We start from the raw sequence: 12,704 nt of genomic DNA, 5'->3' as shown, positions 1-12,704 counted from the left end.
CAGACTCGCTTAAAAATCTGCTTTGATCAGCGTGGATTCGGGCCAGATTACTGCAGGGACTGGGAACATTTATACACTCAAAATGAGCGAAACTCTCACTTTAGATAACAAATTAGGAAGACATCTGCAAGCATCCTGCTTACTCAACAGATTCGGGCTCTCGGCCTATAAGTGCAGCTAAGATGTTTTGTTATAGATATTCAATTAACAGAATCACAAATTCAGTTGTTTTACATAATGCAATATTAGTCAACAGTGATTCATTCACATGGCTCTCCAGATTATAATATAACTTAGTTCCGCCGTTATACAGGTCCGCCAAGTTGTAAACAAGAACCATTCCGTAGGTCTGTCATTAAGTCAAATTTGCAGATAGGCCTAAGTCGGATAAGTTATAATACAATACATAACAATGATAATAATGAAAGTAACTATGTGCGGTACTGCATCGTACCTCGACCTGACAAACCGTTGAAGCCGCGCGATGTTTTCAAGAATATCACAAAGCAGAGCGTGCGTTTATTATTACGAACCATTGTACCCTGAATTTTTTATATAATAGGTTTTACAGCAGTCTGTGTTTACGGCGGTCTGTAATCCATTTTCTGGTGAGAGGGAGGTCTGGGCATCCTTGCTTGGACTGCAACCCAACTATAGATAAGCGGCAGACGATGGATGGATGGATGGATGGATGGATAGGCTGTATGGCTGTCCTTTCGTTAGAGTTGTCCGTAGGTTAGACATTCTTAGCCCAGCGACTGTCCATAGTTATGAGGCATGATATTTCTGATCAATAAACCTTAAACTGTGTGTTGCTTTTTAATTTTTTTTTCTTTTCCTATTTACGCTGCACGCACTAGAGAGCCCCCAACGACCCGTTGATTGGAAATAATACGCTTCCGTAATTAAAACAAAGTTGCCTTTGTCGCCCACTCCGTGTGCTTTTCGGACTGAATGGTGTGGTTTTTAAAGCCGTCTCTGTCTGGCTATGCTAAGTACAAACAGGCACGTTCTACTGACCACGCTCTGCGGGGGGAAATAGATGATACACGACAAGCCACTAGGGAGATGCTTTGACCAATTCAACATGCCACCCCCTAATTTAGCTATAGTAGGGTCCTCTGAAGAGGCCACTTTCAGAAACAAGGATTTGACTAAAATGTCAGTTGTTAGTCAATATTCTGTATCTATTCTGTATCATTTTACTTTAACGGTGGGTGTTACGGATGTCAATTTTTCTGTCAGCTATCATCCGTTTATCTTTGTTGTTATCAAATTAATTAGTTAGCTCAAAGAAGTGTTACAATAAACATGCTTATTTCCTAAAAATAAAAGCTTTGTATATCTGGATACAACGCAAAAATAAAGTGTTAGACACAAAGCTGTTTCTAAAGCTGAAACTATGTGAACATAATGTGGAAAGTTGTCGAGTGCCATTTGGAACCCTTTGCTATGATTATTATTGTGATTAATTAGCTTGCATTGTTGTGGGGATGATTATCTCAACTCCATTAATGTTTCCAAATTCGTTTGTGCCAGTTTTCAGTTTATTTAATCCTCTGCACGAATCAGGGTTACAGTGTTTTATTTCGCTTCACTGTCATCAAAGATTTGGTGCTTATGCTAGGTGCTGGTTTTATGGCAGTAAAGCGGCATTGATTCGGTCTTTGTCAGATGTTCCACTGGCCCAGGTGGAAGGTTAAAATGGCGTCTAGTGACTGCCAGTTCAAGGACAGTAATCATTGATCTTTTGCCCGTTCTCTGGAAAAAGCCAGAGCAAATTAAAATATCCCTCCGTTCCAGAACAATCAATCATATCATGCGTACTGTACTTCTGTACATTGTAGCCAATAAACCCTGTCCCTTGATATGAGACACAATTATTGAAGAAGACAAGGTTACAACTGTGCCGTCTTGCGAGAAATCTCGGGGGGGGGACATCAACATGAGAATTGCTTAGGCCAGCTGGTTTCGATCCAAACCTTGACTTTTCGCCTCTGTCTTTTCACCTCCGAGAGGAAATATCTCAGAAATCGGAAGATTGTGTCACTGTTAAATTGCAAGGTGTGTTAAAAACAAAAAAAAAGTTATTGTCTGATGCTGTTTCTTAGTGACAGCAGTGCAGAATTCTAATGGGGGGAGGAATCAGTTAAAACTTGCTCCTTTTATAGATTAGGGGTATTGCAGTTATCCTGGCACTGCCTGGAATGATTGTCCTTCATTGTTGCACCTTGAAAAGGAATTATACAGTATGTAGCCATATTCTCGTTTAATTTTTTTTCGAGAGAATTCCAGTGCCTAATTTACAAATGTTTCCTTCTTAGCGTATTCTAAACTTAAGTTGGGTTTATCGTGGGGTACAGCTTAGGCTCACCGGACGACAGGCACAATGAGGATTTGTCCCGGAATTCCGAGAACTCGCTCCCAAGCACTAGGAATTAACTGATTAGTAATTACCGGGTGAAAGGGCTTGAGTGATTGGTGTGGTCAGAATGCAGAATGGGAGAGTGGGTGGGGGCATTGACGCAGCCCGATAAAATCCCGTGGACAAAGATGAGATTATTAGGGCCTGCGGGGAGACAATGAGGCAGGTGCCCTTCCTGGAGACGTACCTCTAACCAGCAGCTTCTTCTCTCTCCACATTCCATTATCGCTTCACTGATTCTTTCATAATTTTGTCTTTATGCAGATTCCATCCATTTCGATCTATGAGGGTTGCACGTTTACAGAACTCGATGGGTATTCTACTCCATGTTGGTATAGGTTTTTTAAAACATCACACCTTATATATGCATAGCGGGTTATCCCTCTGTGCCTGGTATCGGAGGGTTGCTGGTTCAGATCTCACCATTGGTGGGGTAGTCACATCTTGAAAAGAAGAGCAAGTTTAGAAACCTGAAAAGATTCCAATCTATTTGTACAAATAGTGAATGAAGCTTCGTTTAATTTAACGTTGATGATATTACAGCCCCCATGACCCTACTTATGACCATCTACAAGATGACAGATGCATGTCAGCTTTATCAGTCCACTCATTATATGTTCTTCTTACAGGAACACGTTACACGTATCTTAGCGTCGCTTTTTACGTCTCTGGTTCTACCTGAAATTCGCACGCCTGTGCTCTCGCCTTAAATCAAGTTGCTATAACAGCAGGTGAAGGCTCCTATTTCATTCTGAAGTCGGGAGATTTATTGTGAAGTCCAGTGCAGTCATATTCTATTTGCCAGATTACTTAAAGTGCCTGTAAAATTAAATCATGGTAACCCCCCCCCCCCCCCCCCTACAAATTTATTGCCTGGGGCTCTGAGCGGCCATGTTTCCACAGTGTTGTCATGGAGCACCTGGATGGGAAAAGACCGGCGGGCCTTCGCGTGGAAATCGGACATGCCAACGCTTCTGTTTTAATCCTCTTCTCTTTTCGCAGGGATCTGAGCGAGAACCAGATTCAAGGCGTTCCCAGGAAGGCGTTCAGGGGTGCGGTGGAAATAAAGAACCTGTAAGTCTTCTCTCACCTTTATTCCTTTCTGTAAGCAGTGTGTTCCAGAAGGCTATACTCATACTTCCTTGCAAAAAGGCCCTTTTTGTGTTTAAGGGCAACATACTGACAGGCATTGAACTTTTTTACGGTCTCAATAAAATATTACGCATGTGACTGCCGATTACACGTTACCGTTGATTGTTGGAAAAAGATAAATAAATTACCCACACTGCCAGCCTTTCTCTACTTTTATTGTCGTGTCACATTCAAATAACAAAATGCAAACTGCTGTGTATATTTTCTTGGGCAGCTATTAGCAATGCCATGAGTACGGCCTCGTAATGCTAAAATAGAGTCTGAAATCACAATAGGTGAATAACACTGTAGCTAAATGACTGGGTACTTCAGGTTGTCTTGGAAAGCTTTCTGTCGCTCAGCATCCTCGTAGATGGCTCTGCAGATGTGTAGCGTTCATAGAGTAAATATTTTTGTGCGCATATGGGCCTTTTGCGGCTCTCAGATTGGCTCGCCTCGAATCTAGCAGAGAGCTGCCTTCCTTGCAGCGGCAGCCGTGTGCGTTTAATGGTCAGATCATGCCGCGTCTCTCCCCCCCCCCCGCTGATTTTCGGCGCTCATGCGCGGCGAGTGGCGCGTGGCGCCGTCGTCAAGGTGGACGGGCGGTTCGATTTCGGCAGGGAAGCAGGCAGCAGGGTCTTCGGCTCGTCTTATTGGAAATCCGCGGTGTATTGCATTGCCGCCGAATTTGGGAGACGGCCAATTTCCTGTCTGAGATACGCGAAAGTGTGGAGCCTCAGGTTTTCAATACACCTCAGTGTGTCACAGTGATTGGAAAGGGGATTAAAGGGGAAAAATGTATTTGCTTACAAAAGCCAGTCCTGTGACTCTAAGCCAGTTTTTTTTTCCCGCTTGGAGCCCAGAGAACGGTGTCTACAGGTGAGGAGGCAGATTCTCCCCTGTGGTTTAAATCCTACCGATTTGCCATGGGTTTATCTCCACGCAGAGACCTCTTGTGATACGCTCAGTTGAAAGCCAAGAAATAAAATAAAACAAATATTATGGTAAATAAGAATGACCAAAACACCACTTTTAAGTAGCTGTTATTTAAATAACCGCTAAAACAATAATATTTAAGCTCTGCAACTAACGATATATTCAAAGCCATCACGGAAATGTGGGCGAAAGTATACTATTGATTTTATGTAACATATCTGACAGGCTTCAGTGAGAACCATTATTTGGTTTTGGTTGCGGCAATGTAATGCATAATAAAGACATTGCAGGCTGTTTTAAAATTCTGCATTTTATTGTTTGAATGTGACGCATAATCATTTATGTATCACATCATTCTCCCCCCACAATTCCAATTTACTGATTCGGAAAGTGATTTCTTTGCAGAATATGCTGCTTTGAGTTTATGACTAGTATATATATTTATGTGTAACTGCTTCTCCAGTACCGGATATCAGCGATCCCAATAAGCACAGAGCTCGAGGCAGGGAACACCTTCAACTAGAAGCAAGTTCGTTGTTGGGCAATTTAGAGACCCCGATTGACCTCAACGCATGTTTTTGGACAGTGGGAGCAAAGCGGGAGTCCCCAGCGGATCCTGCTAGAAACGCAAACTTGCGAACTTAGAGGAAGAAATCTAGCCCCAAAGCTTGGGGACGTGAGGCTATAGGTCTCCCACTGAACCCTCCTTGAATCTCCTGCCTTATTATTAGTGCTAAGAGCTACAGGGTCCGTGTACATTTCCAGGGTCATACGAGCGTGTCGGTTATAACATAAGACACAGTAGTGAGACACGATCTTCGCTACGCCAATATGCTTCCCGAAACGGGCCACCGCTGCGATTCGTGTCAGGTAATCTTAGATTAGTCAGTTCTCCAAGGGGATTGGGTGTCCGGGAGCAGATTAAGGATGCAATTCCAAGGAGGGGGGGCGCCTTGTTCGGGATACCCCGTCCGGCTCTGGGACAGCTTATCGGGGCGGGAGAAGCGGCGCACGGACACAGGGAAGAAGATGCGAGCGGTGTAATCCTCTTAAACGTTTTCCAGCGCACAAAACACCTGAGATAAAAGGCGGTCTGTCTCTTTGTGTTGGAGAAATCTCCTGGAGAGAAGAGGAGGAGCTCGTCTCAGTGCCGCCGGATGGGAGATTCCTTATTTAATCTCGGACAGGGCGGCTAAAGATCCCTGAGAAGGCAGCTCCCTTAAATAAGGCTAGCAAGATGATTTAGGGTGCCGGAGATGGTAGTGATTTATACGTTGACAGCAGAGGGTAATGAGATATGGACAAAAGCGTTTAGTACTGCTTCTCTAAATTAAGCTGCAGACTGCATTAAGCAAATTAGGTGATATTAAAAGATTTCCCCCCCCCCCTTTTTCAATTTGACGTTAAACAATTTCTCTTTTGTGTTGTGTCAGGGGAACAGTTAGTGCTATTGTGGTACTTTGTGGCCCCCTGATGAATTGATCGGACGCTTAAGCGCAACCTAGAGTGGATGTAGTTTATGACAGGAAAATAAAGGGGCAATTATCTAAATTATTCTGGAAGTTAATCTTTTGAATTACACTTTTAAGCGCGGGACATTAGACACATTCTGCTGACTCGTGCTGCGGTGGCGGAATTTAGAAATCGTGAACCTCCAGCTGAAGGAGGCGATAAATTGAAAAAAGATACCATTTTCAGTGAAACTGAAGGTGTGTGAGAATTTCGGTATATTTCATTTAATTAGGAAAGACTGAATAGGTGTCTCCGTGTTTTCGTAGAAGTATATAATTGTACAATATCATTATTAGGGGTGTAGAAATGGGGGGGGGGGTCCATCCCCTCCCCAATAAATAGACCTTTTCCCTTTAAAAGATTGTGTTGCGACCCTGATACCAAACTCTCTTCTACGCCATTGATCACTATCATTGCCTTCAAAGCTACTTTAACTGAAAGTAGTGATATTTAAATGTGAAATACTTTAGTTCATTGTTCAAAATGCCTTTTTTTTCGACACTGAATTAAAAGCACCCTTTGACTCTTCATCTTAATTATTTATTGGCACTCAGTGTGATGTCATCATTCCAGTTGAGTAATAATTTCTCAGTCTTCCAGATTCTTTCAAAACCTTTGGATGAATTTACTTGATTATTTTCTTCTCGTTGATGCTTCCCATTATTTCATGTTTTTAGTATTATGTATTTAAATATATTCATCATATACATTTAATATGATGCTGATTTGGTATTTGGTGCATATGCTTCGTTTTGAAGAAAAACCTTAAACTAAAACTGCACAAAAAGGCTGTATTTTATTTCAAAGGTTGAGATAATCTGATTACATGTATTTGATTCAAGAGTGGACATGATTAATCATAATAAGGCATCTAAATATCAATAACACGGGCATTTCAAAGGTCAGTCTTTATCTTGTTTCCGCTTTGCCTTTTTATATTGCATTTTATTTGCTATCATTAATGTGATGTGGGAGTGCAGGCACGTTGAACTCTATCAAAAATAAGAATTGAGTTGCACAGTGAACGTGCCCAACGCTGTCATTAAGAACGATATTTCCTCCACGTCCAAAATTTCCATACCAAACTGTAGTAAATTTTCCTGCTTGCATTAGAGATGGTCTTCTTGTGATGCTGAAGTATGTGGGGAGAGAGATGCATCGTCCAGGAAGGCCGGCGCGCGAATCTGGCGGTCGATCCGCAGAATAATTACCGAGAACATCTCGGAAGGCTTTAAGGACCGGGGAAGGCAGCGCATGTCCTGCCGAGGACAGCAGAATTAACATGCGGCTGCTTGCCCCTGATAAATGGATTCTGCCAGGTCATTGAGGGGGATGCGTGTGACATTAAGTGATTTACAGTCCTTTAGCTTAATGAAATTGTTTCAGCGGGAGATGACGCCGAGAGCTTTAAATGGATCGCTTTCCTTGATGTAATGAACCGGCGTCCCGGGCAGCGTTTAATATAAGGTGAGGATATTATGGGCTGGAGATCTTTTTGGAGAGGAAGCGCGTTGGCTGGCCAGGGACACGGAGAGGATTCACCGGGGGGTGATTCACCGGGGCTGGGATAGCATGATCTGGGAGCTGGATCCAGTTTGTGTGGGCCGGCTTCTGGGACACCCCTCCCCCGCCACCCCTCCCTACTCCTCCCTGCCCCCCCGGAAGCTCCACCACGCTTGCTACACCCCCCCCCCCCCCCCCCCCCCCCCCAGCGCATCTCTACCCTCCCTTATGCTCCTAATCTCTTTAACAGGCAGCTGGATTACAACCAGATCGGCTGCATCGAGGATGGAGCGTTCCGGGCTCTCCGCGACCTGGAAGTGCTGTGAGTACCCCCCCGTCACCGCCGCTCGCAGCCTCCGCCCGCGATGCTGCCTCCCTGGTTACCGTGGCGCCGATGCTCGGGTACCACATGGAGTGCTTAGTTATCCAGAGATGTGCACGGGAGAGATGCTTACTCAGCACGTGTTGGTGCAGTTTTACCAGAATCTGTGCAGGCAGTTAAACTCGTTCCTGTTTTATTTCTGGTGACATGATTGATGTTACTTTGGCTGTTTTTCTCGGTTCTCCGATCTCCTTAGATTGTGCCTTCCGGGAAAATGCGTTACTCAGTTACCGAAAAAGTTATTTCCCCACCCCCCCCAACCAAAGTGTTCTGTACTGCTTTGGGGTTTAACTATACAAAAAAAGACCTTTAGGATTGATGTATAAAAATTAATTTATTTAATGTGTTGGTGGGACATATTCTTCAGATTTTTCTTTGTGCTGTAAGGCAAAATTGAGCTTTTCCCTTTCAAATACTGGATAACTCTTGTTATTTTTCCCTTTTTAAACGTTGTCTTGTTAGCTCATCCTTCTGTCCTTTATTTCCATTGATTCCGCATGTTTAAATGCGTCCGTGTCCGCCTGATGCTCCGTCACAGCCCGTCACACGAGACGGGTTTTATTTATTTATCTTTAACGTGCCGTGAAATCCTGACGAGGAAAGTTTAATGCTGCGACGGGGAGACGGCAGAAACGCGCCGCGGAGATGATCGCTTCGTTCCCTTAAGTGCATCATACAGTATTTATTTACCCTTCATAGTGCGTATCTACTCAGCAACCACAGGGAAGCGACTGTTTTAAATCCCAGTGCTGTGAGAGTAAGTGCTAATTCCTCGGCACCTTTCTGCTGGGACCAGACTTCTCCCTCTGTGAACGTTACGTTTCCCGGTAAATCCATCCTACTAGATAGTGTGGACGACAATATAGCAGCGTGCTAGGATGGGCCGTTATTTAAGACAAGGCTGCGACGGATGACTTTACGACAAAGCACTAATTACCCCCCGGGGCTTTAAGAGGACATAAAGGGTCTCTCTGCGGCACTGCAGCATTTACTGGAGGGATGACTGGTGGACTGCAAAGCTTCGGTATTCATGAGGACACAACAGGGTGGTGCTGTCACTGTACCTGGGAACCACATGTAGCACATCAGCAGAAATGCATCTGTTGCAAAATTGTTGTTCGGCTTTACCTGCTTGGGGGGGGGGGGGGGGGGTGTCCTGGATTACACACGAGTGCTGTCGCTCCCTGCATCCGTCTCTCCGTTTTGCCCCCATCAGCCCCGCGTTACGACAGTAACAACCCCACTGATCGCAAGAGCAGTTTCCATCACAGGCTTTTGCTCTAGGGGACCAGCCTCTGAATTCCAATGGAAAAAAAAATAAAATACGGAAAGCTACCGCGTAACGCATATTTGATTTTGCGCACAGCGGGCTGTATGTGTGTCGCGTGGCATTTCATTTCAGGGAGGGACATTTGCAGAACAAGCTCTGGCTGACGTCTCTGCTCTAATGACATTGTTTTTTGCTTTATGATTTCACAGCACACTTAACAACAACAACATTACCCGCCTGTCTGTGGCCAGTTTCAACCACATGCCCAAACTCAGGACCTTGTAAGTCTAATGTAATGTTCTTATTTTGTCTTTATTTGCTTCTATACTCTTTCTTCTAGATGAAAATGGAATGGGGAGGGGGGGTGGGGGGATTGCACACCAGAACTCTCTTAGCCAACCTGTCCTCCGTAGGGAACCGACGTGACACCGGTTAATTATTCCCGAGAACACGCTATTCTCGTTTATCATATTTGCACTTAATAACATACTCGGATGAATATTCATGGTCTTGTGTACCATGCATTCGCATTGTCTGCCATGTATATGTACTCATCTGTAAGGGTGGGTTTGTATAATTAGACATTACCTTTTCAGGGCTCGACACTCCTTCATATCCCTAATGTGAAATTAGCATTCTGGACCAGATCCTCCCTTTCTGATGTCTGTTATGGTGATTTGGTCAGGACCGAGTTCATCAGTTGAAAGGGTTTAAAATGGCATTATCTCGCTACAGAGAAACACAGGGCAAGATTTTGATTTAAGTTATTGCGTTTCCTCTTTCGCTCCGTATAGGAGAAAAAAAGATGAAATACAGTAAAATTTAGTTAATAAGTTTCTGGGACCTTTTTTGTAATGAAAAAATCTTTTACTGCTCTCTGGATGGGAGGCTTTATGTTGTGATGGTTTCTGGTATGAGGGGGGGGGTGAAATACCTCACCAAAGTACCATTGTCTGAATTATTTTGGGGATTGGACTGGATATAGATTTCCATGGATATAAAGACCAAGCAATTTCCTGCGATTAGAAAGAGTCAAAGGAGATAAATAAAAAATAAAGCGAGGATTTGGTTTCACGTCTCACGCTTCCCCGGGATCAATTACACGCTACTCATTTAAAGGATTTATTAGCGTGTTTAAAACACCCGCAGTTTTTGGACGTCAGAATATGAATTTGGAGGAATGACCGAAACACAAGCTGACCGAGATGCTGACTGAGGGGCTTTTATTAGATTTTTTGCTTAATCTCTAAATTAGCAATATGGCTGGGATGGGGGCCGGGCGGGATTGATTTTTGTGACAAGCGCTCTGTGTTTTTTAATTAATTCCTAGCCGATGTTGCAGAGCCTTTCACCGAAACGAGCAGAGCTGTGAGGGACGGAGGTGAATTTATAGAAAAGATTAAAGCATCGATTCCTCATTACCGGATTGTGTCCCCTGCCCCTGGCTCCACCCCCAACCCACACATGATCATCCCCACGCGCTACCTGCTACCTTTATGTGTCCCCAGCCGCCTGCACTCCAACAACCTGAACTGCGACTGCACGGTTGCCTGGCTGTCCGACTGGCTGCGACAGCGCCCCCGTCTGGGCCTTTACACGCAGTGCATGGGCCCCTCGCACATGAGGGGCCACAATGTTGCCGAGGTGCAGAAGAAGGAGTTCGTGTGCACAGGTGAGCCCCCCCCCCCCCCCCCCCCGGGATGTATTCACAGCGGTTTTTCTGATGTGATTAACTTTTCGCTTTGATGCGGGAGGTCGTTAGCAGACATGTTGCTTATTTGGGCTGTGGAACTTTAGGAATTTAATTAGAGATTCACTTATGACAATGTGCGGTTTCCAATTAATTTTGGAATCCGTTAATTATGATAATCTCCATTAAAGGTGCATACTTTTGGAATATACCGTGTTATCAGACAGGAGCAAGATAAGATAAGATAATCTTTATTAATTCTGGGGGGTACATTAAGTGCACAAATACAGACCCGTAGCACAAAAGAAATAGCTGAACGCATAATTATGAATTTCTGGAAGCTGAGGAACTATCCGATCTTACTTCATAATTGACTTTTAACGACACAGAAGCAAGTTTTTTATGCAGGGGAACAGTTTAATAATTTAAATGCAGTTGTCTGTGTTTTGGGTGTGATAAATAAAGGTAGACTAAGTATTGGGGTGCACGTCTACCCCTTCTCCCCTGGTTTCTACACCCCTGTTGGGTGTCTGCTTTCCGATGCTGTGGTCCCCATCATATCTCTGTTAATTGTGGCCAGGGTGCAGGAGCAGAGTGGCGTGGAGACGCTGGAGGCATTGAGTCGTGTCCCCTCTCCTCTTTGCCAGGTCACCAGCTGTCCTCGTCCTGCAGCGTCCTGCAGTGTCCGGACTCCTGCATGTGCAGCAACAACATCGTGGACTGCAGAGGCAAGGGCCTGACGGAGATTCCCACCAACCTGCCGGAGACCATCACGGAAATGTATGCCCTAACCTCCCACCTCGTCTCCAGCCCGGTCGCGGCGTCTCGCTGCCGCCGGTGACGTGGGTACAAGCGTTTTACAGGAAATCTTCAAAAGCGGGGGATCTCCTATATGATCTGGCGTTGAGTTATGACAGCACTACATGAAAAGAGTTCAGTGAATTGCTTCCATTCGGTACGACTTTGGTATTTTATCATAATTCTACCGTGCAAATATATTTAGCTGGAACACTGAAAGATGTGTTATTAACGGAAAGGCCTTTTTTTTAACGATGTCCACATGCTTGTGTGTCAAACAGGCGGCCGTCTTTAAAGATATCCAGTGATTTAATGTCCGGTATGTTTACTGCAGTGCATTCTAGTGTATTTATTCCATTAGCAAGCTGGGGGGCTCTAGAAGGAAATGGAGAGAAGATCCTGCATTCTGCTTTTTCTTATAATACTCGCATTTTATGTAGCAGTTTGTGGCAATATTGGTTGGGTTAGGGTACCCAGCACTGGGGGGTTTACCAGTAGATTTTAGACAAAAGACTTTAATAGCTGTAGCCTTTGAAAGTGCTTGACGGTACAAATGATTGTTTTGCGACAAATATTGAGTGACGCCATTTGACGCCAGCGATTATCCTTGCAGTGATTATAATGTAGTTACCTCCTGAAAAATCACATTTGGCATTTGTAAATATAAAAACAAACAGAAACAACTTTAGCAGCACGTGAAATGAGATTCAACACCCAAAGTAATCATTTTGCTGATGTTTTGTACATGCTATGTTTTCCTTCTTGTTGAGCTTCACATCACAAAATAATATATTTTTTAAAAGGTTTAAAATATCTTTTTAAACCTGCTCCAAGTTGGCGTAACTTAAAATAGAAAGACGTTAGCTTTCTTTACTTAATTTCTGTGATTTTATTATTGCTTTAGTCCATAATCCTCACAGCTCAGAGATGTTATGGAAAAAATTTTAAAAATCAAAGTGGTTTCCAAATTATGTAATTTCAAGGACCATATTTAAAGATATTGTATTCATGACAGCTGTAAAAGTTGAACACTGTGAAATGAAAATGCCCAGTGATG

At 43.9% G+C, this 12,704-nt stretch overlaps 1 protein-coding gene across 4 annotated transcripts in view; it reads left to right on the top strand.

Moving 5' to 3' along the window:
- slit2 (slit homolog 2 (Drosophila)) overlaps nt 1-12,704 on the top strand; it is a 120,592-nt gene that overhangs the window by 64,301 nt on the left and 43,587 nt on the right. For all 4 annotated transcript variants that reach the window (XM_048995741.1, XM_048995744.1, XM_048995740.1 and 1 more), the window contains 5 exons: nt 3,428-3,499; nt 7,758-7,829; nt 9,369-9,440; nt 10,668-10,831; nt 11,497-11,629. In XM_048995741.1, coding sequence (XP_048851698.1) covers nt 3,428-3,499; nt 7,758-7,829; nt 9,369-9,440; nt 10,668-10,831; nt 11,497-11,629 — 513 coding nt within the window. The remainder of the gene's footprint in view (nt 1-3,427; nt 3,500-7,757; nt 7,830-9,368; nt 9,441-10,667; nt 10,832-11,496; nt 11,630-12,704) is intronic.

The sequence above is a fragment of the Brienomyrus brachyistius genome, chromosome 25 (assembly GCF_023856365.1).
Source record: "Brienomyrus brachyistius isolate T26 chromosome 25, BBRACH_0.4, whole genome shotgun sequence".
Taxonomy (NCBI): Eukaryota; Metazoa; Chordata; class Actinopteri; order Osteoglossiformes; family Mormyridae; genus Brienomyrus; species Brienomyrus brachyistius.
The sequence above is the reverse complement of the archived record's forward strand: the minus strand, read 5'-3'. Positions and strand labels throughout refer to the sequence as shown.